We start from the raw sequence: 25,002 nt of genomic DNA on the forward strand, positions 1-25,002 counted from the left end.
CTCCTTGAGCTGCTGTGAGCTCCACCCAGTTCGAGCTTCCCAGCGGCTTTGTTTCCTACTTAAGCCTCAGCAATGGCAGGTGCCCCTCCCCCTGCCCCGCTGCTGTCTTGTTGTTAGATCGCAGACTGCTGTGCTAGCAATGAAGGAGGCTCCATGGGCGTGCGACCCTCCCAGCCAGGTGTGGGATATAATCTCCTGGTGTGCCCGTTTGCTAAGACCCTTGGTAAAGCGCAGTATTGGGGTGGGAGTTACCCGATTTTTCAGGTGCTGTGTGTCTGAGTTCCCCTGGCTAGGGAAAGGGATTCCCTTCCCCCTTGGGCTTCCCAGGTGAGGCGATGCCTCGCCCTGCTTCAGCTCTCACTGGTCGGGCTGCAGCAGCTGACCAGCACCGATTGTCCAGCGCTCCCTAGTGAGATGAACCCAGTACCTCAGTTGAAAATGCAGAAATCACTTGTCTTCTGTGTTGCTCGCGCTGGGAGCTGGAGACTGGAGCTGTTCCTATTCGGCCATCTTGCTCCACCCCGAGGGCTTCTATTATGTCTGTTAGAAGCCCTTGTAAGGAATCAGTCTCCTTTTGAAGCTAGATACACCAGGAGACCCTTAATGATGACTCAACTTCTGATAAGGTATCTTTTTCATGTTGTCTTAAAAACCTACTGCAATCTGGCTTTTACCTGAAAGACAGGACTGACAGCAACAATATTACCTACATGCAAAAGATTTTGGTCTTCTTATCTTGTTATTTTACAGTTTGGGCTGAAAAACTGATTTCTTACTCTGACCTACCAGACACTGCATAATTTGGTCCCTGCCTTCCTCTCTGACCCAGTAAATATCCTAGTATTCTCCACTTGCCCACTAAACTTTAGACACATTGACCTTATTATTGATGTTAAAACATTTCAAGCTCATACCCATCTTGGGGGGTTTGCCTTCACTGTTATTTTTACTTAGAATGCAGAACTCTAATACTTCATTATTCATGTCTCAGCTCATACATCTGTGACTTAGAGAAACTTTCTTTGACAATCCTACTTGAGGCAGCTTTCAGTCTCAGCATGTAACTCTATCACATTTGGTTATTTTGTCTTATTCAGAGAACTTATCAGTATCCAAAATAGTTTTTTACATGTTTGTAATTTGTTCCTCTAACTAAAATAATAGCTCCTTAGAGAGGGACTCCATCTGATACTACACCAATCTATTATCTCCATTTCTATCCCACCTCATTAACCTGTAAGCATCAGTTTTAACCCTTGTCTATCCGGCTATGTCACTTGTTTAAACCGTCACTATAATGTTTCTTCTGAGCTCCAACTCACTTTATATCAGCTTGAACACTCACTCACTAACCCACTGTAACATTAATAAACATGTCAAGCCTAATTTCAACCTAATCTTTTACCTTTCCTATGTCTTCCCAAAACTAACATACAAAGTGAAGAACATGTAGAATCTTGATTCTGAAGAACAATAATCTTTTGAACTAACTCATTTCAATTAAGGTCACAGGCAGCAGGCACATATTGTGTTGCTTCTCTACATTCCTCCCTTCCTTTGGGGCCTACATCCCTTCCTTCTGGATATTTGCTTCACTTCCCATTTTATCCTTGGGCTCCAAATGGGAGCGACCTTCTTTGTACATGACTCTCTTTTTGGTCTGTGATTGGTTGAGGGGTAGGTACCTACCCCAAGATGGACCAATCAAAGTGTCTTACTGGCAGGCCACAGTGATTGGTTTTGGGATTCTTGGTTCTTCAACAAGATTTTTATTTATTTAAGACAGAGTTCTGCTCTTGTCACCCAGGCTGGAGTGCAATAGTGTGATCTTGGCTCACTGCAACCTCTGCCTCCCAGGTTCAAATGATTCTCCTTCCTCAGACTCCTGAGTAGCTGGGATTGCAGGTGCCCACCGCCATGCCCGGCTAATTTTTGTATTTTTAGTAGAGACGGGGTTTCACCACGTGGACCAGGCTGGTCTTGAACTCCTGACCTCACATGATCCACCTGCCTTGGCCTCCCAAAGTGCTGGGATTACAGGCGTGAGCCATGCCCGGCCCAATATTTATTTTAATTGGAACTGGGAAAGATGACTTCTTTCTTTTTTGGTCATAAAGATGAATGCCTGTGAGTTTAGAACTGTAGGCAGCTAGTCCTCTGGCTTATAGAAAACTTACTTTAAGACAATGAAGCTGCCATCCCCTTTGCCCTCCTCCCCACAACACAGAAGGAAGTGGAGACGAGAGTTGAAGAGCCCTGAGGGTACTGGTTCCCTGGCATTGATTATCTTGAAGACCATCCACATCTCTTTAGTAATTGATTACATTTCCACTTTTTGATACTCACATATTCCAGTACTATTTTAGGCACTTTTAAAATGCCAATTTTTTTGTTAATTCAATATTTGTTTTTTTTTTTGAATTTTGAATTATTTATCTTGTAATGGACCCATAGAGCTATATATTGACTTAAAACTTTGAAGTGAATAGAGATGCACATATTTTTAGAAAGCATTTTTATATTCCTGTTATACTCAAGAAGAAGAAAATAGCAGCCAACAAAGCTAGACTTGTGTTAGAAAAATACATTCTACTCTGGTTCAGAGTCTTTCTGAAGAACTGGAATTTAAAAAGTATGTTGAAATTGAAACCGATAATCTCTAGCTTTACATGATGAAGCAAAAGATGTGAAGATAAGCAAGAAATATTTTCTTTGAAACTAAAATTAAATTGTCAATAAAATGTCACATTTCTATCTCTTAAAAAAAAGTGTTGTCCCAAAAGGTCAAGTTCTCGAAAAAAGCAGATGGGATTTTTGAAAATAAAATAGCCAGAAGGAAATAGCTGAACTGGCATAGATTCTAAAAGAGGTAGACACTTCTGCTCAAAAATATTCTTACAACATGTTTGTTTTATAAGACTGAATTTTATATATGTTCAAATGATATTTTAATTCAAAATGTTTATGATTATTTTTACACTTATAATAAGATGTTTATTTTAAATGGTGCTTTATTTTTATTTTTGTTTTCTAATTTATATTAGAATGATAGTGTATATTTAATAGTCATATTTGATAAATTTAAATTTTAGTTCACATTACAATTTTGTAATTTTTATATTGCAAATGGATTAAATATTTAGTTTTGTTGATTCTTTTATTTTATGAAATATGAATACTCTGCAAGTTAATTTTATGATCCATTAACCTTCCCCCTCTTTGCTTTGAGATAGTTTTGTCATTTGTACCTATAGATCCTTGCCTAATACAGTTACTATGCTCCATCTCTGAGATAGACAAACACATAGTAAGAGAATACAATTATAGGATGGGCGCAGTGGCTCACACTTGTAATCCCAGCACCCTGGGAGGCCAAGGCATGCAGATCACTTGAGGTCAGGAGTTTGAGACCAGTCTGGGCAACATAATGAAACCCTACCTCCACCAAAAAGTACAAAAATTAGCCGGGTGTGGTGGCATGAGCCTGTAGTCCCCAGCTACCTGGGAGGCTGAGGCAGGAGAATTGCTTGAACCTGGAAGGTGGAGGTTGCAGTAAGCTGAGATCAAGCCGCTCCACTCCAGCCTGGGTGACAGAGTGAGACTCCATCTCAAAAAAAAAAAAAAAAAAAAAAAGAAGAAAGAAAAATCTATCTGTCTATCTATCTATCTATCGATCGATCGATCGTTCTATCTATCTATCGTCAGTTAGGATTGCAATAAAAAGTGTTTTTAAAATATTGAGTTAACTAGAAAAATAAGCTCGGAACTTGTGCTCTGCTTTAAGCATTTCTACTGATGGGAGTTTTGCTGTATAAACTCCCACTGAACTGAGCTATCCAGCCTGAGAAATGTTTCTGTAGCAGAGTTCATTCAGGTTTTGTTTGAAACCTATTAGTGCCTGCCTGTCAAAATTTGTACTTGACACAATAACTAACTTTCAGTATTAATATGTCAAATCTATGGGACCCAAACAGGGAGAATATGACAAGATTCAAGAAGAGATTTTTGAAATCAGATACAAAATGTTTAGTGTAAATGTTTCAAGTTTGCAACAGGATATTTAGAATTGCGAATAATTTATCTTATCCACTGTGAAAGGCATTTATATGTCAAGATGAACTGTCAAGGACTCAGGTTGGATGCTTAGATTATTTTCCCCCGTCAACAGATGCAAGAGACAAACCTTATCCTTCAACTGAAATGTGTTACATGTGTAGGTAATTCCTGCACGTCTGTCTTGTTAGAGGTAAGAGAAAAGCCCTGGTTTTGGAGGAATTTGTGATGACCTTCGTTTTTTAAGTAAGCAGCCCCAACGTAATCATAATTCGAACATGGGATATTTATTACTAAAACAAAGTGACTTGAGGATGGGAGAGTTGGCCAAATTGTCTAGGGATCTGGCTGTTCTCCTAAGCCTTGAAATATTTAATCCCTTTCGTAATGTCAGGATGTTCCAGAACTCTTAATGAGCTCTGTTCTCTCATTTCAGCGTCAGAAAAATGATATATTTGTATGTGTGTCTTATGACTACACAATTCCTCAAGAAGTAAATATAAGGCAAATCCTTCTGCTTCTCTGTATAGCACTGCTTTCAGGCCCCATTATTTAGAGCAGTGGTTCTCAACCAGGGGTGACTTTGCCCCTAGGGCAGCAGTCTCCAACTTTTTTGGCACCAGGGACTGGTTTTGTGGAAGACAGTTTTTCCACCGACTGCGGTGCGATGAGGGGAATGGTTTTGGCATGATTCAAGCACATTACATTTATTGTGTACTTTATTTCTATTATTATTACATTATAATGAAATCATTATATAATGAAATCATTATACTACTCACCATAATGTTGAATCAGTGGGAGCCCTGAGCTTGTTTTCCTACAACTAGATGGTCCCATCTGAGGGTGATGAGAGGCAGTGATAGTAGATCATCAGGGATTTGATTCCTGTAAGAACCACGCAACCTAGGTCCCACGCATGCGCAGTTCACAATAGGAGTCACACTTCTGTGAGACTCTAAGGCCGCTAATGGGACAGGAGGCGGAGCTCAGGCAGTAATACCCGTGATTGTGAGCAGCTGTAAACACAGATTAAGCTTTGCTGGCTTGCCCCACACTGACCTCCTGCTGTGTGGCCTGGTCCCCAGGGGCCCTGGGGCTGGGGACCCCTGTCCTAGGGGACATTTGGAATGTCTATAGACATTATTTTTTAAATTGTAAATCCAGAGTTGATGGGATCTTACTAGCAGCTAGTGGGTAGAAGCTAGGGATGTTACAAAACATCCCGCAGTGCACATGAATCGCCCCACATAGCAGATAATTAGCTGGTATAACTTGTTAATAGCACCTAGGGTGAGAAACCCTGATTTAGAGGGACCCTCCGGCCTTCCTCCTCTAGCTCATCCCATGGGTTAAGGACTCTGTTAGCCAAGGAGTTATGCTCACATGGAGCCTCATCCCTTTTCTAGAATGATGTTTTCAAAGTGTGGTCTCAGACCAGCATCATTATCATCACCTGTGATCTTGGTAGAGCGAGAGATTTTGGGTCCCATCTGAGACTTAACTGAATCAGAAAATCTGGGGATGAGGCCAAAAATCTGTGTTGTAACAGGTCCTCCAGGTGATTCTGATGAATGCTAATGTTTGAAACCCACCGTTCTCAGGAGTCCAAGAGATCTGTATTTGAACCTAACAGATATGTTTGTCAAGAGAGGAGGAGAGAAATTTTCTTTGACAGCTTGATAACTTGATTTATAACATCTAAATATGTAGGCAAACGGCATTTGGGCCTCCATTTATACTCTTGCTCTAGGTGCTGGATTAGATCATTGCTAAAATTTCCTTCTCCGTGTATGAATCAATAGATGCACACCACATTTTCTTTACACAATAGAACAGTATTCAGTATTCTTAAAAAAGAAGGAAATTCTGCCATTTGAGACAATATGGATAAACCTGGAGGACATGTTAAGTGAAATACGCCAAGCATAGAAAGACAAATAAGGCATGATCTCATTTATATGTGGAATCTAAAAAAGTCAACTCGTAAATGCAGAGAGTAGAATGTGAGTTGCCAAAAACTAGGGGATGGGGAAAATGGGGAGATGGTCAAAGGGTACAAAGATGCAGTAATGTGGAATGAATAAGTTCTGGAGATCTAACGTACAACATGGTGACTATACTTAACAATACTAAATTGTATACTTGAAATTTGCTAAGATTCTTGGCCTTAGTGTTCTTACCACACACACACACACACACACACACACACACACAAATAACTAGGTGGTGATAGATATGCTACTTAGCTTGATTATGGTAACAATTTCACAAGGTATACATATATCAAACATTACATTACACCCCTTAAATGTGTACAATTTTTATTTGTCAAGTATGCCTCAATAAAGCTGGGTGAAAAAGAAAGGAAAATTGAAGTTATGCAGATGCTTAGATTCTGTACGATGGCAGAAATACAACCAAGCAAATTCACTGACTTTTTAAAATGAGTATAGGATGACCCACTGACTTTCTAGTGCTGAAAGTTTATGTTCGTGCATGAGAAACATGCCAGTGTTCAAGAATTTCATGAAAACCTAATTTTCATAATGACATTCTCCTATCCTTGATGATTAATTTCTTAAATTTTCTACTTGTAACTGAGAAATTCCAGCTTAATTGCCTTTCTTCTTGGAAGCTAATGAATGAAATGCAAAAACATCCTGTGGATGTCTGTGGAGCCCTTCCTCAGGGGAGCTAGGGGGCCTTTGAGTTCTTTGCAATGATTTTCCCATCCAGCATCAGTGCACGCTGTCTCCCAGTTGCACTCCCCATGCAAGTATCTTGTTGCCCTCTGAATACCTGATTTAAGAATGACCTGATTAAGTAACAAAATCTAAAGTTTATCTTCCTTTGGCTTTACCTGGATTTGGGAGGTCCATAGGTAGTTCTATTGCAGAAGGGAATTCTCAGGATGCAGGTTATCAGGATGCAGGTTACCACAAACACAGTATATGTGGCCTCTGACTTTTATACTTTCCTTCTCACTTTGCCTCTACATTCAGAACTTCTGGAACTGATGGAAAGCCAGATTCATTTTGGCCAAGAAAAACAAAAATTCTTATTTTTGTAAGATGTTTTTTAATATCTCCAATAATCTAACAGTCAATTGAAGTTTCTAAATAAATTTATATCTTATGCCACTCTTCTTCATTGTGGCTAGGAGGTATGACATTTGTTTTAAAAATCAAATGTTTATAATTCATTCATTATGAAATACCGTTGTGTTTTTCATCTTTGGCTCTTATTCTGTCATCAAGTGTTCCCTTTAGAGAGTTCTTCCTTGCCTTTTTAAAAGTATGAGTTTGGGGAAGTTTTTGTTCATTTTCTATTATGTGATTACAATAGTTTAAAAATAATAATCAGGTGAGGCAGGGTGCTGTGGTTCATGCCTGTAATCCTAGCAGTTAGGGATGCTGAGGGGTGCAGACCACTTGAGGTCAGGAGTTTAAGACCACCCTGGACAACATGGTGAAATCCCATCTCTACTAAAGATATAAAAATTAGCTGGGTGTGATTGCATGTGCCTGTGGTCCCAGCTACTTGGGAGGCTGAGGCAGGAGAATCACTTGAACCCTGAGGCAGAGGTTGCAATCAGCCGAGATCACACCACGGTACTCCAGCCTGGGCAACAGAGCAAGACTCCGTCTCAAAAACACAAAACAAAACAAAACAAAACACCAAAAAACCTAGAAATATAGAAATATTACATTTCTTACAACTTTTATACTGCCTAAACAGATGCTAAATGGCCACTGATTCTCTTTATGTGTTGTTATTTTATTTTATGATATTGCTATATTGCAGAATTACAGTGGACAAGGAAAGAGGAGGAAAAAAACCCCAGCTACATAAATTTTATTTTACCTTTGATCCCTGCCTAAAGTTGTTCTTATGTTTTACCTGTTGGAACTTTTATATCATACACATTATAATCCTAACATCTCATGAAGTTCAAACACAGGTCAGCAGGGAGAATAACTAAAACAACCCTAACAATTTGTAACAGTCGAAATTCTCCTCTTGAAATGTTGACATAATTTAATGCTTCTTTTTGAAAGAGAATGAGTGCTAAATAATGATAATGCCTGTTCAAAGATCATTGTACTTTGAATACTTATCCAGTATTTGCCTTGTATCAGAGAACCATCTGTGACCGAATTGATACAGGAACAGGAGAAAGACCTGCGGTGGCTGACATTACACTCCAACTGGGAGAGCCTCAATGGGACCACTTTACATGAACTTCTTGTAAATGGGTAAGAACGCATTCATAAGAACTGTGTAGAGTCAGATTACAGAACAAGAATTTTCATCAGGCCTTTCTTCCATTTTTTAACTTAAGATAATCCTAATTTGTCTTTTCAGTAAAGAGTTTCCATAGATTTGCTATTGCCTTTACATTTCAACATTGGTTGCTTGTATTTCTTCTTTCCAGACATAGATTTTTTTTCTCTTTTATTCATCATTACAGAAACTATCATGGTGAGAAGAGAGGAACTTGGGTTCTAATCTTGGATTTCTTCTAATATCTTATTCAAAATAAAACCTCATGTCTGCATTTCCTACAGATGCTACATAGAACTAGTTAACAAAGGGAATTGAAGCAATGATAACTAAGAAAACTTGGAATGTCTAAGAGAGGAATAGACACAAAATAAAATTATAATCAAGTTGCCTTGAAAGTGCACATAAGTTTCCCCTAAAAAATCATTGCATCTTAAACAGGGCTACTTCACTTGTCTATGGGTGGGGTGTAGGAGGAAGACAAATTGAGGAAATTTACACTTACTAAGTTCTTATTGCATTATAGGCACACAGCTAGGTAGTCTTATATACACTGACTCATTTAAACCTCAAATAGATTTGTGAACCATGGATGATTATCCAATATTTTACAGCTTTAATATTTTATTTAGTTTAGAATATTTAAATAACTTGCTCAAATCTCACAGCCCACAGATGCTAAGTGATAGTGTCTGAACTCTAAATAAGTTTATCTGACTCCGAAGCTCATAAATGTTACTACCTCTTAAGAATTTTAAAGAGGAAAACTAAAAATGGACCATTTCCTCTTAAAATGTCTTGACATTTTCCTCACAGATCAAACTGCAGCCAGATTTCTGCATATTTGTCAACTGAAATACTTCCTCTGAAACAATGACCTAAACCTTTTAACAAAGTGATTTGTTTCCCCAAACTTGGAATTCCAGGAAAAACCTTTCAGGTCAGGTAAATGAATAAATAAATAACTCATTCTAGATTGGGAGTTAGTAAACTTGGTTCTAGTCCTGGTTTACTAACTAGAAGTATTATCTTATATATAACTGCAATTTCCAGTAAGAAGTTGGATGAATAGTCTTTGATGACTTTCCTATTCCTAAGAGCTATGTGTTTTCAATCTAACAAATAACAACTAATTATTAAGTATCTCTTTAATACCAAATTCAGCATTAGGCTTTGAGCGGTTGTAGAAGTGAATGAGGGTAAACAAAGGCCCTTATCTCAGGGAATGTACACTATATGGAGTGAAGACAAAGATTATAAATTAGTAAAAATAATTTTGGACTTTGGTAAGTGCTGCAAATAAATTTAGGATAATGCAATAGAGAGTAAGGAAGAGAGGATTTTAGACTGTGGGAGGGTAGGAAGCAAATGAGCTTTTCCTGTATTACATATTGTATGCAAATAATTACACGTACCCCTATGTAAATTTAGCAAGAAATGAAAATACAGTAAATCTTCAGAAAGGAATGTGGAAATTATATATTTAGGGTTGGGTTTTGTTTTAAATTTGAGATATCTAGGATTCTAAGTACATCATAGTATTTTTGAAAGTCCCAATATGGGTTTTTATTGTCCTTTTTCATTTACATTGAGGTTGTAATGTAAATGTTTCATGGTTGGAAGACAACTTAGTGATTAAAATTTCTACCCCAAACTGAATTATCTTGTGCCATCACATTGAAAGATCCTTTAACAGGGACCATGTTCTTGCATTCAAAGTTGAACTTAGATTTTATAAAATTCTTTTCCTGAACCCACAATTCTTGTAAATTGCACCTACTAGTTTTGATCATGTCATCTAAAGTTATATGAAATAAATTTAAGCTACTTTTCCTCTTGTCGACTTCTCATACAGAGGAAATTTAACCTTGAGAATCTTCGTAAGACTCTTTTCCAGTCTAAATATTTCATTCCTTTATCTGTTCTTTAATTACTGAAGTCATATTTTACTCGTCTTGGACTATTTCTCAACTGGTTTTGAGCGCACGCCACTTTGTGTAAGCATAAAAAGCTGACATGCTGCCTCCTCACCATTGATCCTAAAAGGTACCCCCATCTCCCCTTGAGAATTGTAGTTTGAATTGATATTGTGGTGGTACCACCAGCCAAAATGATGTGGGAAATTTTGTTAAAAGAATTTCTTTTCCCACAAATGTGAAATTACATTATGATATGAAATAAACTAAAAAAATGAAGTATATATATATTCCATATACTCCTGCCCACAACATGATTAATATCTGACCACACTCTTGCCTTGAGAATTCCTGCACCAAGAGGAATTGTTGCTCAGAGAATGTGATCTCCGATGGTAACAGTTGGAGCTGTCTTGTTTTTCACTGGTAAAGTGTTTGAATTGAACAGTAAATACGTAACTTAATGTTATACCGTTTTATGTTTCCAAATCCAGGCAGTCTTGTCAGAGCAGAAGTAAAATTTCTCTTCTATGTACTAAACAAGGTGAGAGAATTAGAGATGTGGCAATGGGATATGAACTTAACTGGATTGGCTCAGGGGAAGAGTGATCCCTTGTAAGTGACAGCAAAGAGCTAAGCATTTAGCAAGGTTTGGCATCAACTCACAAACTGTGTCTTCTGCTCCTTGGTAGACTGTGGGCGCCGCCCTGCTGCCCGAATGAACAAAAGGATCCTTGGGGGTCGGACAAGTCGCCCTGGAAGGTGGCCATGGCAGTGTTCTCTGCAGAGTGAACCCAGTGGACATATCTGTGGCTGTGTCCTCATTGCGAAGAAGTGGGTTCTGACAGTTGCTCACTGCTTTGAGGGGTAAGCTGCACCTTTCCTTTTTTCCTTTGCTTGGATTTGATCACTTTGTCACTCAGGAATTCTCAGTGGCGTATGTAACTCCATGAAGCCACATCGAGGAGAAAGCCACAGCTAATCTACTTTCCAGGTCTTTATCTTCCTAAAGTTTTCTCTCCTTGGTGTTGCAATCTAATATACTGGCTGCTCATTTGTTGGAAATGGCTGCATATTGCTTCCGATTTTTGTCCTAAGGAGGGAGAGAGAGAAAGAAGTTTAGAAGATTGACTCCATGCTACTCTTAGTCTCTTTTCTAGACCTCTTAAATATATCACACATATTATAACTTAAACAGAAGTGATTTATTTGGATACTACAATGAGGCTTGGATGCAGAGAAACTGTTGAGTGGTTTGGGAAGCAGACTTAAAGGTATAATGTGTGTAATATGTGTGCTATTCAGAGAGTGTGTGTGTTTTTGTGTGTATGTAAAGAGAGAGGTTATGTTATGCCATTTTATGGTTCCAAATCTAGGCAGCCTTGTCGTAGCAGAAGTGAGATTTCTCTTCTGTGTGCTGAATGAGGTGAGACAATTAGAGGGGTAGCAATGGGATATGAACTTAATTGAACTGGATTGGCTCAGGGGAAGAGTGATCACTTTTTTGGTTTGGAGCCCATCCAAACCAAACCAAAACACGAAACAAAGCAATGACAACAAACAAAGATTTATTTTGACATAATTGGCTCATGTGAATCTGGAGGCTTGGTGAGTCCAAAACCTGATGGGGTAGGTGGCAGGCAGGAAGATTAGGCAAGAGTTGCAGTTCAATTTGCTGGCAGTATTCCTTCTTGCTGGAGAGGTCAGTCTTTGTTCTATTAAGATTTTCATCTGAATGGGTAAGATTCATCTACATCATGGAGTGTCATCTGCTTTACTCAAAGTCTGCTGATTTAAATATTAATCTCATCCCCCCCCCCAAAAAAAAACACCTTCACAGAAACATATAGAATAATAGTTGGCTAAATATTTGGGCACTGTGGCCCAGCCAGACTGATACATAAAATTAACCACCACAATATGCCTAAAGAGAGCAAAATAATAAAACTAAGGGAAAACCTACCCCAAACTGATGAGCATCACTGCAGAATCTCTTCCAGCTATCTGTTGCTATGTAATTTAGTAGCAAAACAAAACAAAACAAACAAACAAAACCAAACATAAACAAAACAGTAACTACAAACAAAAACTCAGACATTTATTGTGCTCACTGAAGATTCAGACGAAGTGTAGTTGGCATAATTTGTCTCTGCTCTGTGATTTCTGGGGCCTCAGCTGGAAGATTCCAAGGCTAGGAAGAGGCTGGCACCATCTGAAGTCTGACAGTAGATGCTGCCTGTTGGCTGGGGCCTCAGTTCCTCTCCGTATGAGACTCACTTCATGGTGGCTGGCATCCTCCAAATCAAGCTTCTCAAAAAGGAAGCCAGGAGGAAGCTGTATTACCTTTTTTGACTCAGCATCCAAAGGCACAAAATATTGCTTCTCCCATGTGGTTGCCCAGAGCCATTAGTCGCAGGCTCCACCTGATTCAAAGGGAAGAAACACAGACCTCCCACATCAAAAGACTTGAGGATAGGTTTTGAAAACCACCATACCAGCCATTTTATTGAATTTATTTTTAATAATTTTACTTTATTTAAATGAAGTAATATTAAATAATAGCAAAAAAATTTGAGACAAAAAATAATCCGCAGATCTATTACTTAATTAAATGGATACTTTTCATTTGATCTGATTAGTTTCTAGGAAAAAAATGCAATTTCATTTTTTGCCTATTTGTTATTATTTTGTCTTAGCTTTGCCAATTATTGTGTAACCACTGACAGAATTCAGTAACTTCTCTGGGCCACAGTTTTCTGTTATGTGAAATTAAGGGAATAATAATGCCTACCTCACCGAGTTGGTGCAGGCAGGAAGTGAAACAGTCGGTGTAGAGCTTTAAGAACTATGCCTGGCATCAACCAGTAATACACCAAAAGGTAAAGTTTTCTTTTAAAAAAACTATTGCTAAAATCATGCATTCTGCATTTTCCCTTAGCATTATGGCATGAATATTTTTGCATTTTGCTAACACTATTCTCCCACACTCATTAACCTTAACTCCTGATCATCCTTAAGGTAACCCCCGTTAGTGCATTATGAATATTCTCCCACAACCATAAACATATGTATTTTTCACAAGGCATCACTGTTTACTTTTGTAATTTGGAAGAACACTCTATACTTTCATTTGTAAGTTGCTTTTCTCATGTAGCAATATATCATGGACATCTCTCCAGGTCAATTGATGTAGCTCTAACTCATTTTTTTTAAGTCAAATAATATTCTATAGATTTACTATAACTTTTAAAATTATTCCCCAGTTAATTCCCAAACTAAACATTTGGTTTAGTTCCAGTTTGCTGCCATTTTAACAATACTGCAATAAATGTTCTTAAAGAAAGCTACTCACCTATTGGTACTCTTGTTTCTAGAGGATACAGTTCCAGCACATACCTGTAGTTTCATAAGGAGGTTACAGAGATGGATACATGTTTTGTTCTCTAAGGGGCTAATCTGGTGAGGAGACAGACATTTAAACAAGTAATTAGAATACAGTGTGATAGTGATTATAAAATGGAAATTTGTATATCCAGTTATTTGATTGCTATTTTGGGGGAAATAAAACATTAAAAAAAATTAAACTAGCACCTTCTTTTGAGAGCTTTTAATGTGTAAGATCGAGAATTATTGGAAGAGTCTGCCTAGTATGTCAAAAAACACACTGAAATGTTATTGCTTTAGAAGGGGCCAGATGTTTCCAGATGTCTTTTCCAGACCTAATTTGTAACTCCATGGTAAGAAGAAGGTTGTACTAGCAAGAGTACATTCATCATGAGATGATTACCTAAATGAATCCAACAGTTTTTTTCAGGGAACAGCGCTCTTTATGTGCTGGTTAATCTAGGTTCATACCCCACTTTTGTTATTTCCACACGTGTTATCCAAGTTTCCTCTTTCACTGGCAGATCTGTAAAGTTCAGGAGAAATCTTGCAATAGAGAAGAAATATGTGTTTATAATTAAGGGCATGTACATAATATTAAAGGCCTTGATGAAGTTTCACAGAACATTAAATTTAACAAAACTGTTAAGAGAGGCCTAGTCTATCCGTAAGAAGTTAGAAAATGCCCCACTTCAAACAAGCCTTTGCTTGAATGTGTGCTAATAACCCTGATTCTGTTTTATAACATCTCCAGGGGGAGCTGCAAACTTTTGGGAACTTCTAATTTATGCCATACTCCCTTTTGGAGCCATCAGTTACAGCAGTTAATGGGATACACTTAATATCCTGATCCCATAATTTGGCAAGGGCTAGAGTGACCCATTGGTAGGTCTCCTCAGCCTGTCTCTTTTAATTATATTTATGGGAATAAAAGACAAGTTTGTTTTGCTCTGCTATGAAAAGGTAGATAAAAATCCCAAATGAAAATTTAAAAACATGAGATGGTTGACCAGATCAAGCCCCATATGTCCTAGTGATAATTTTCTTTCAAAAGTTCTAAGGAAGAAAGACTTTGACTTTCATGGGATAATTTAGCAAGCAATTTTCCTGTTTTCTTCCACTTCTAAAAGACTTAAGAATGAACTTCCTAGGCTGGCACACAGCTAGTAATGGTCAGAAACATCTGATTCCTCTCCAGGAAACCCACGTGAAAAACTGTCCTCCCACTACATGACCACCACCCATACTCCTGCCACGTCACCCATGTCTTGATTCCCTCTGCACGAGCTCTTCAAACCAACAAGATTTTTGGTTGGTGGCTGCACTTTGTCCCCTGGTGTCTCAGTCCAAAGAGTCTCCTTCTCGCCTCCTTTCTTTTTCTTTTTCTTTTCTTTTTTTTCGTTTTTGAGATGGAGTCTTGCTCTGTCGCCCAGGCTGGAGTGCAGTGGCACGATCTCAGCTCACTGCAAGCTCTGCCTCCCGGATTCACGCCATTCTCCTGCCTCAGCCTCCCGAGTAAGTGGGACTACAGGTGCCCGCCACCATGCCCAGCTAATTTTTTGTATTTTTAGTAGAGATGGGGTTTCACCGTGTTAGCCAGGATGGTTTTGATCTCCTGACCTTGTGATCCACCTGCCTCGGCCTCCCAAAGTGCTGGGATTACAGGCATGAGCCACCGTGTCCAGCCCTTGCCTCCTTTCTTTCCCTCAGCTTACCTGGTTCCCTGGGCTCATCACTTCAGTCTTTTCACCAGGACCTTTCTTTTTCTTTTCTTTTCTTTCTCTCTTGTTTTTTTTTTTTTTTCTTTTTTTTTTGATGGAGTTTCACTCTTACTGCCCAGGTTGGAGTGAAATGGCACAATGTCGGCTCACTGAAACCTCTGCCTCCCAGGTTCAAGCCATTCTCCTGCCTCAGCCTCCGAAGTAGCTGGGATTACAGGTGCCTGCCACCATGCTCAGCTAATTTTGTATTTTTAGTAGAGACAGGATTTCACCATGTTGGTCAGGCTAGTCTTGAACTCCTGACCTCAAGTGATCTACCCACCTCGGCCTCCCAAAGTGCTGGGATTATAGGTGTGAACCACCGTGCCCAGCCCACATTTTCTGATCCTATGTCTGTGCTCTTCAGAACTGAGGGAGAGTATTACTGAAGAATGCAGATTCCTGCCATGCCTGACTTTCAACATCAGTTGGACCCTTAATATTACTCAATAATCTTCCACCTATTTCTAAACAGCTCCCTCTCCTTACCCCACAGAACAAAATCCTTGTTTTCACTTGCCCGCCTGCCCTGATCTGGCAGTCTTTTAATACACTGAGAAAAGGAAGTGAGAAGTTTTGTCTGACTTTTTATTACTGAGCTCATACTGTGTCCTTCTGCTTACTTCTTTATCTTCTAGGAGTGTATGAACTGTGCCAGTCATTCACAATTTGTTTTTCTATTCCATCTACTCTTTTTTCTATTCCATCTACTCTTAAGAATTTGGCCCATTCCCGTCAGTAGTAATGTCCACTAAAAGAAAAATTTTCCATTTTAGATCTATACCTCCCATGGGGTGCTATTTCTCAGCATCACTAGGGAGTGAGCAAGTGTGACCTTAAAAATCCCTAGGTGACTCTGACCTTACCTCATACTCCCCACTACCCTGCCCTCTATGGAAATGTTTTCTGTCACCCTCCCTCTCCACTGGAAAATGTCTGGGTCTAGGATATAGCTAGCGGTTGGCCTAACATGCAATCCCATTGTTTTGGTGGCTTTCAGAAATTTGAAACTCTCTTGTTTTAAATTGTTGTAGTTACTTGCCTGTGTCTTTCGGTCTTGTCACTCCCTAGTCATGTATGTTGCATCTGCACCTGAACACCTAACCTATGTTGCAGAATATCATACACCTGTCTGCTAACTGAGGTCACATAAAATATGTGATCATGATTTCCAAATTAACATGTAACACAATCAGATGCTTTCAATATACTTCCACAGTAAAGTCACTCTTCTACTCTGATTGTGAATAGACAACTATTTGACAGCTTATTCTCTGTCCCCAAATCTTTGTCATCCTTTACTGATCTCACCTTATACTTCATGAATAAAATAGATGCCATCAAGTCTTTCACCTTGTCTTACCCCCAATTCCAACAAATCACCAGCCTCTTTGGCCACGTTCACTGCTTTCCCTTGAGTATGGTGGATGACATGTCTTTGCTCCTATTTTAAAACAAGCATATCCCCTTTCATCTTTTCAAAGACTTTACTCTTAACGTCATCATTTCTATTTTGCATCATTAATTTATCTTTTTTTTGCTGGATCACTCCCTTCAGCAACCATGCCATGCCTTAATATCACAAACCCCATTCCTTTGAATTCATGTCCCTCTTCATCTGTTGCTCCATTCTGGCCACTATTCACAGAAAATCTCCTAGAAGAGTTTCCTGCAGTCACTGTCTACACCGCTCCATGTCCCACATTCTCTTCAACACACTCTCGTTGGGTTCTTATCAAGATCATTACAGAAGTGACACTTGTTAAAATCTCTAATAACTTCCATCTTGCCAAATCCAATGATGTATTTTCAGTTTTCAACCCACTGGAACTCTCTCCAGTATTTTATCACTACATCCGTCTGGAAATACTTCCACTTTTCTTCTAAAATAACAGAAAACTCCTTGTTTTCTTCATATGTCAGTGACCAACTCTTTTTCTCTTTATTCAGCTCCTCCTTTTTTAGGCTACTGAATGCTTTAGTTCCCCAGTACCAAATTCTTGGCTTTCTTGTATGTCTAGAGTCACTCATCTCATCACATGGTTTATATACTAGTTCTGATTTGAACAAATACTTTTCATATTTGAAAAATATGAATATAAAGTATGTGAATAGCAATATGAATATCATACTTGAATATCAAATATATGAAATATTTGTTCATAACTTTTAAATTTATATCTCCAGCCCAGCCCAGATTTCCACCCAATCACCACTACCCACCAACTTCACATGAATACGTTTAACTGTGAAGATGTTCATTTGAACATGTAATAAACATGCTACTTTACATGACCCAAACAAATCTATTTATTTCTCACTTCTCCCACTGAACAAATAATTGTTGCTTCACAAACTTCCCCTATCTCAGTAAAAGGCATCATCCATCAGTTTGCTAATATGCCAAACCTAGGAGTCAGGCTTAATTCTTCTCACATTTACTTTATCAGTAAATTCTGTAGAATCTTATTCCAAAAAAGTGGAAGCCAACCACCTCTCCCATCTTAAAGCTATAACCCTACTCCAAGCCACCATCATCTCACTTCTGGACTATTTATTTCCTAGGACTGCCAGAACGAAGTATCACAAGCTGAGTGATTTGAGCCATACAGTTCTGGAGGCTAGAAGTTCAGGATCAAGGTACTGGCAGGGTTTCTTCCTTCTGAGTGCTGTGAGAGAGAATGCCTGTTGCCTAGATCCTGGTGGTTTCCTGGCAATTTTTGGTATTCCTTGGTCTGTAGAAGCAGGACCCTACTGTCTGCCTTCCTCTTCAGATAGTTTTCTCCAGGTTATATATATAACCTGCCGGTGTTATATATATGTGGATTAGTCATATTGGATTCAAGCCCATCCTAATGAGGCTACCTCCATAAAGTCCCTATTTCCTAATAAAGTTATATTATAACATACTAGGAGTTACAACTTCTTCGACATACAGATTTTAGAGGGACACAACCAATCCATAATGATTACTGAAACAGTTTCCTATCTGACTTTTTTTGACTACTCTTTTGTTCCCTTATTACCTATTATTCACACAGTGAGATAGTGAACTTTCTAAAATATAAATCACACCATGTCACTCCCCTGCTTAAAACTTTACATTGACTTCCCTTTATAACAAGAATAAAATCTTCTCATTGGAGCCTATTAAGATCTAGTCCCACCACTTTGACTGCATCTCCTTCTAGTCTCCTATCACTCATTGGACTCCAACCTTTCTAGCTTTCATTCAGCTCCTGAAATCCTCCAAGCTCATTCCTGCTTCAGGACCTTTGTACTTGCTGTTTCTGCAGTTTGGAATACTTTCATAGAGCCTTAAAACTGCTTTCTTTCCATTATTCAAGTCTCAATTTGAGTGTCACTTTCTCAAAGACCTTCCCTAACCAACCTAGCCAAAGCAATTGCCCTGTCAAATCTTCTACTACATTACCATATATTTTTTTGCTTCTAAGTGCCTTAGATCATCTTATTTGTTCTTGTAACTTTTTTTTTTTTTTTTTTTTTTTTTTACTATCTAGTTTAGTGGAACGAAAACTCTATGAAGACATGAACTCCATCTGCCTTCCTCATTCTTGAATTTTTATTTCTTTCAGCATGGCATACAGCAGCCACTCAACAAATATTTGTTAGTGGACAAGTCAGCCTCTTCTTGGTGTTGCTTAGTAATCATATCGGTAGTCATTTCAGTATGTGGGGTTGTAATTTGTCTGAAACTAGAAATGTTAACTCATCTGCAGAGGGTCAGTGATCTCTTACCAGCTCCTCCCATGCCTTGGACCACACATCAATTCACCATTTCCAATGTATTAAGTAACTGTATGTTTTCATCACATAGATTAATCATCTGGGTATTGTCTGAAGATTATTCTCCTTGAATATAGAAATTGGAGGTAAAGGGCCAAGTGTGGTGGCTCACGCCTGTAATCCCAGTACTTTGGGAGGCTGAGGCAGGTGGATCACCTGAGGTCAGGAGTTCAAGACCAGCCTAGCCAACGTGATGAAACCCCATCTCTACTGAAAATAGAAAAAATTAGCCAGGCGTGGTGGTGGGTGCCTGTAATCCCAGCTACTCTGGAGGCTGAGGCAGGAGAATCACTTGAACCCAGGAGGTGGAAGTGGTTGCAGTGAGCCGATATCGTGCCATTGCACTCCACCCTGGGCAACAAGAGCAAAACTCTGTCTCAAAACAACAACAAAAAAAGAAATTGGAGGTAAAGTAAGCTTCAAATGGTTCTGCTTTGTCTTACTTTTCTACAAACATTTAAATTATCTGTTAAAGACAACAATTTTCCTCTTTTCTTGTTCTATTTTGCACATCATTTTGCCAAGAAGCCATTTTTATTTTTCCCACTTTGTTTCTTTTTAGACAAAGTCCTGCTCATTCAATAAGTAAGACTTTTGGACAATTACTTTGGTTTCATGCCATTCTTTTATGGTAGACTTCAAAGCTCTGAGATTTTTTATTTTTGAGATGGAGTCTTGCTCTGTTGCCCAGGCTGGAGTGCAATGGCGCGGTCTCGGCTCACTGCAACCTCCGTCTCCCAGGTTCAAGTGATTCTCCTGCCTCAGCCTCCCAAGTAGCTGGGACTACAGGCACGTGCCACCACACCCGGCTAATTTTTGCATTTTTAGTAGGGACAGGGTTTCACTCTGTTGGCCAGTCTGGTCTTGAACTCCTGACCTCATGATCCGACCACCTTAGCCTCCCAAAAGTGCTGGGATTACAGGTGTAAGCCACTGCTCTTGCCTACTCTGAGATCTTTATGTAGTCACATTTACTGTTCAGCTGATTCTTCATTTTCTTACATACTGCAATTATTTGTGATAGTAGTATCAGAATTTGGCACTTAAACTCTTCCAACTTTATTGAGCCATGACTGCTTTAAGAATCTCTAGACATATTATCATAGCTTTTCCCCCCTAAAACATTCTGAAACCCGATTCTTGAAGGTCTAGAATATGTATGTGACTAGGCCCTTCTCTTGCATTGTTTGGAACCTGGCATAATAGAATTGGTCATTTCCTGTAATTTTATCACTGATGGCTAGCTTTCTATCATATTTGAGGGATACATTCAGGAAAGAGCACACATCTTCCTTCTATCTGTCACCTTATCACTCACAAGAGTCTCCATCCATCCTATATGCTCCTGTGCCCAGTACCTTAATCCTTTTTGATGCCTGTGGACCCTTGTCTTTGTTTCAGAGAAGTTTAGTCTTAAGGATATGGTGTATAAGGTTCAAAGGATCAGCAATTTAGTCTATTACCATCACTTGCTGTCTCTGTGACTTCATGTGAGTTGCTCATCTCCTCTGAGTCATTGATTTCTCTCCTCTAAAATGGAACAATGAATCTCTATTTACATCTCACAGTTGGTGTGAGGATCATTTGGAATAAAGTGTGTAGAAACACTTGGAAAACTATTGAGATTATATCCTATTGAGACACCCAGGCTGCCAATCTAGTTTGCTTGTTGTATCCATTTTTAAATTTTTAGGCAGCATTTAAAACCACAGATATTTTGCATAAAATCCAGAACTTTGGCTTTCCTTGGACAATTGGAAGGTCAGGTTCCACTGAGCATTCCAACATGACAACAGTTTTCTGGAGCTGAGAGGCAGATGGCCCTCAGAATGGGTAGGGCTTGTGATGTGACAGTCTGTACTTACTGAATTTCCCCCAGCCACTTCATACATTTACTTTGAAGTCTCTATTCTAAAGTCTATTCACCAGATTTATAGTTGAAATCTACCAAAGGTACAAAGAGGAGCTGGTACCATATCTGCTGAAACTATTCCAAAAAATTGAAAAAGAGGTGCTCCTCCCTAACTCATTTTATGAGGCCAGCATCATCTTGATATGAAAACCTGGCAGAGGTACAACTAAAGAAGAAAACTTCAGGCCAGTATCCCTGATAAATATGGATGCATAAATCCTCAATAAAATACTGACAAACTGAATCCAGCAGCACATTAAAAAGCTTTTCTACCACTATCAAGTAGGCTTTATCCCCAGGATGCAATGCTGGTTCAATATAAAAAGAACTAGGCAAAAGCCACATGATTATCTCAATAGACACAAAAAAGGCCTTTAATAAAATTCAACATCCCTTCATATTAAAAACTCTCAATAAGCTAAGTATTGAAGGAACATCCCTCAAATAATAAGAGCCACTTATGACAGACTCGCAGCCAATATCATGCTGAATCGGCAAAAACTGGAAGCATTCCCCTTGGAAACCAGCACAAGACAAGGATGCCCTTTCTTTCCACTCCTATTCAACACAGTATTGAAAGTTTTGGCCAGGGCAATCAGCCAAGAGAAAGAAAGAAATGATAGTCAGATAGGAAGAGAGGAAATCAAATTATCTTTGTTTGCAGATGACATTATCCTATATCTAGAAAACCCCATTGTCTCAACCCAAAAGCTTCTTAAACTGATAAGCAACTTTAGCAAAGCCTCAGGATACAAAATTAGTGTGCAAAAATTGCTAGCATTTTTATACACCAACAACAGGCAAGCACAGAGCCAAATCATGAATGAACTCCCATTCACAATTGCTACAAATAGAATAAAATACCTAAGAATACAGCTAACAAGGGAAGTGAAGACCTCTTCAAAGAGAACTACAAACCACTGTTTAAGGAAATCAGAGAGGACACAAACAAATGGAAAAAAATTCCATGCTCATCAATGGGAAGAATAAATATTGTGAAAATCGTCACACTGCTCAAAGTAATTTATAGATTCAATGCTATTTCCATTAAACTACCATTGACATTCTTCACAGAATTAGAAAAAACTATTTTAAAATTCATATGAAACCAAAAAAGAGCCCAAATAGCCAGGGCAATCCTAAGCAAAAAGAACAAAGCTAGAGGCATCACCCTATCCAACTTCAAACTATACTACAATTCTACAGTAACCAAAACAGCATGGTACTGTACAAGAACAGTCACATAGACCAATGGAACAGAATAGAGAACCCAGAAATAAGGCCACACACCTACAACCATCTGATCTTCAACAAACATGACAAAAACAAGCAATGGGGAAAATATTTCCTGTTTAATAAATGGTGCTGGGAGAACTGGCTAGCCTTATGCAGAAATTTGAAACTGGACCCCTTCTTTATACCTTATACAAAAATTAACTCAAGATGGATTAAAGATTTAGATGTAAAACCCAAAACTATAAAAACCCTAGAAGAAAACCTAGGGAATACCATTCAGGACATAAGCACAGGCAAAGATTACATGAGGAAAATACCGAAAGCAATTGCAACAAAAGGAAACATTGACAAATGGGATCTAATTAAACTAAACCGTTTCTGCACAGCAAAAGAAGCTATCATCAGATTGAATAGACCACCTACAGAATGAGGAAAAAAATGCAATTTATTTATCTGACAAAGGTTTAGTATCTAGAGTCTATAAGGAACTTAAACAAATTTACAAGAAAAAAAAACCCTATTAAAAAGTGGGCAAAGGACGTGAACAGACACTTCTCAAAAGAAGACATTCATGTGGCCAACAAACATGAAAAAAAACCTCAACATCACTGATCATTACAGAAATGTAAATCAAAACCACAATGAGATACCATTTCACAACAGTCAGAATGGCAGTTTTTAAAAAGCCAAGAAACCACAGATACTGGCAAGACTGTGAAGAAAAAGGGATGCTTTTACACCATTGGTGGGAGTGTAAATTAATTCAACCATTGTGGAAGACAGTGTGGCAATTTCTCAAAGATCTAGAAGCAAAAATACCATTTGACCCAGCAATCCCATTACTGTGTATATACCCAAAGGAATGTAAGTCATTCTATTATAAAGATACATGCATGCATATGTTCATTGCAGCACTATTCACAATAGCAATGACATAGAATCAACCCAAATGCCCATCAATGATAGACTGGATAAAGAAAATGTGGTACATATACACCATGGAATACTATGCAGCCATAAAATGGAAGGAGATCATGTCCTTTGCAGGGACACGAATGAAGCTGGAAGCCTTATCCTCAGCAAACTAACACAGGAACAGAAAACCAAACACTGCATGTTCTCACTCATAAGTGGGATCTGAATGATGAGAACACATGGACACATGTGGGGAGACAACACACACTGGGGCCTGTTGGGGTGCGGGTGGGGGAGGAAGAGCATCAGGGAGAATAGCTTATGGATGCTGGGCTTAATATCTAGGTGATGGGTTGTTCTGTGCAGCAAACCATCATGGCACACGTTTACCTATGTAACAAACCTGCACTTGCTGCACATATATCCCAGAACTTAAAATAAAAGTTGAAGAAAAAAAATCTTTTTACCTTGCCTGTTACAGATCATTTTAAAAAATATCAAGGATAGCTGGGTATGGTGGCTTACGCCTGTAATCCCAGCACTTTGGATGGCCGAGGTGGGTGGTCAGGAGTTCAAGACCAGATTGGCCAACATGGTGAAACCCTGTCTCTACTAAAAATACAAAAATTAGCCAGGCATGGTGGCGGGTGCCTATAATCCCAGCTACTCAGGAGGCTAGGCAGGAGAATCGCTTGAACCCCTGAGGCAAATGTTGTAGTGAGCTGAGATCGCGCAATTGCACTTCACTGCGTGACAAGAGTGAAACTCCATCTCTAAAAATAAAAATAAAAAAATAATAAAAATGAAATGCCAAGGACAGAGCACAATATTAAAAGTAAGAGATTCCTAAAATTTGTAGAACAGCAATGATGCCATAATGTGGTATTTCTTTATTTAGTGCTGATTTGTTAACTTTCAGATGATCTCCAAATCACCACTTAGCTATGCTATTTCTGGAGTAAGTCTTGTAAAATAGAGAAATTTTTATCGTAGGCGTTAATTATAATAGTACCTTTATTAAACAGGAAAAATATTAAATATAAGATATTCTAAGCAAAGTCAGAGAGGTTGAGAGAAGGAAAATTTTTCACTCCTAAGAAAAGATAAAGATAGAAATCTTTAAATTTGACTAGCTGAATTGAGTGAAAAATTTCATGTCTAAACTAGAGCTGAGTGTGGCAAATTGCAAACCAAAGGGACTGATTTTTGCTTCCAGAGACATTGTGTGTGCAATTCTGAATAAATTCCTCTGGATGCTATAGTGTCTCTGAGCATCTGGCCTGAGTTTTTTTTTTTTTTTTTTTTTTTCTCTCTAGAGTTAATAATTGAAGAATTGAAAGTTGAAATCATACAAGCTCAATATTGTCTATAAAGTGTATTTATTATTAAAACAATATTGTAAACATGAAGCAGATTAAACTCTAAATGTGATTTCAAGGAATAAAATACTATCCACAGTGAGAACAAAGAACAAGGTGTTTTAACATCTTCCTCAGTTGTTTTCCCTGGGATTGGTGGATTCTCACCTGGCTTCACCTTGGCCTGCTTCCTTCCTCTCACAGTCTGAAGTTCTTTGCACAAACTTCTTTAAGGATGTGCCAGCTCTCCTTGCTGCTGCTTTGAGACTTGACAGCCAAATGCCAAGTAATTCCCTTTAAACTGAAGATTTTCAGCCGCTATACTTGGCTTTCTTTTCTTGGTAGCCTAATTTAACTCCCCCCCCCACCCCCCG

General features: G+C 38.6%; 1 protein-coding gene across 4 annotated transcripts in view; it reads left to right on the plus strand.

The window, feature by feature from the left end:
* Nucleotides 1-25,002, plus strand: part of CORIN (corin, serine peptidase) — a 222,459-nt gene that overhangs the window by 184,928 nt on the left and 12,529 nt on the right. For all 4 annotated transcript variants that reach the window (XM_011975028.1, XM_011975029.1, XM_011975030.1 and 1 more), the window contains 3 exons: nucleotides 8,196-8,312; nucleotides 10,751-10,800; nucleotides 10,949-11,123. In XM_011975028.1, coding sequence (XP_011830418.1) covers nucleotides 8,196-8,312; nucleotides 10,751-10,800; nucleotides 10,949-11,123 — 342 coding nt within the window. The remainder of the gene's footprint in view (nucleotides 1-8,195; nucleotides 8,313-10,750; nucleotides 10,801-10,948; nucleotides 11,124-25,002) is intronic.

The sequence above is a fragment of the Mandrillus leucophaeus genome, unplaced genomic scaffold, assembly GCF_000951045.1.
Source record: "Mandrillus leucophaeus isolate KB7577 unplaced genomic scaffold, Mleu.le_1.0 Scaffold1504, whole genome shotgun sequence".
In the NCBI taxonomy this organism is placed as follows: domain Eukaryota; kingdom Metazoa; phylum Chordata; class Mammalia; order Primates; family Cercopithecidae; genus Mandrillus; species Mandrillus leucophaeus.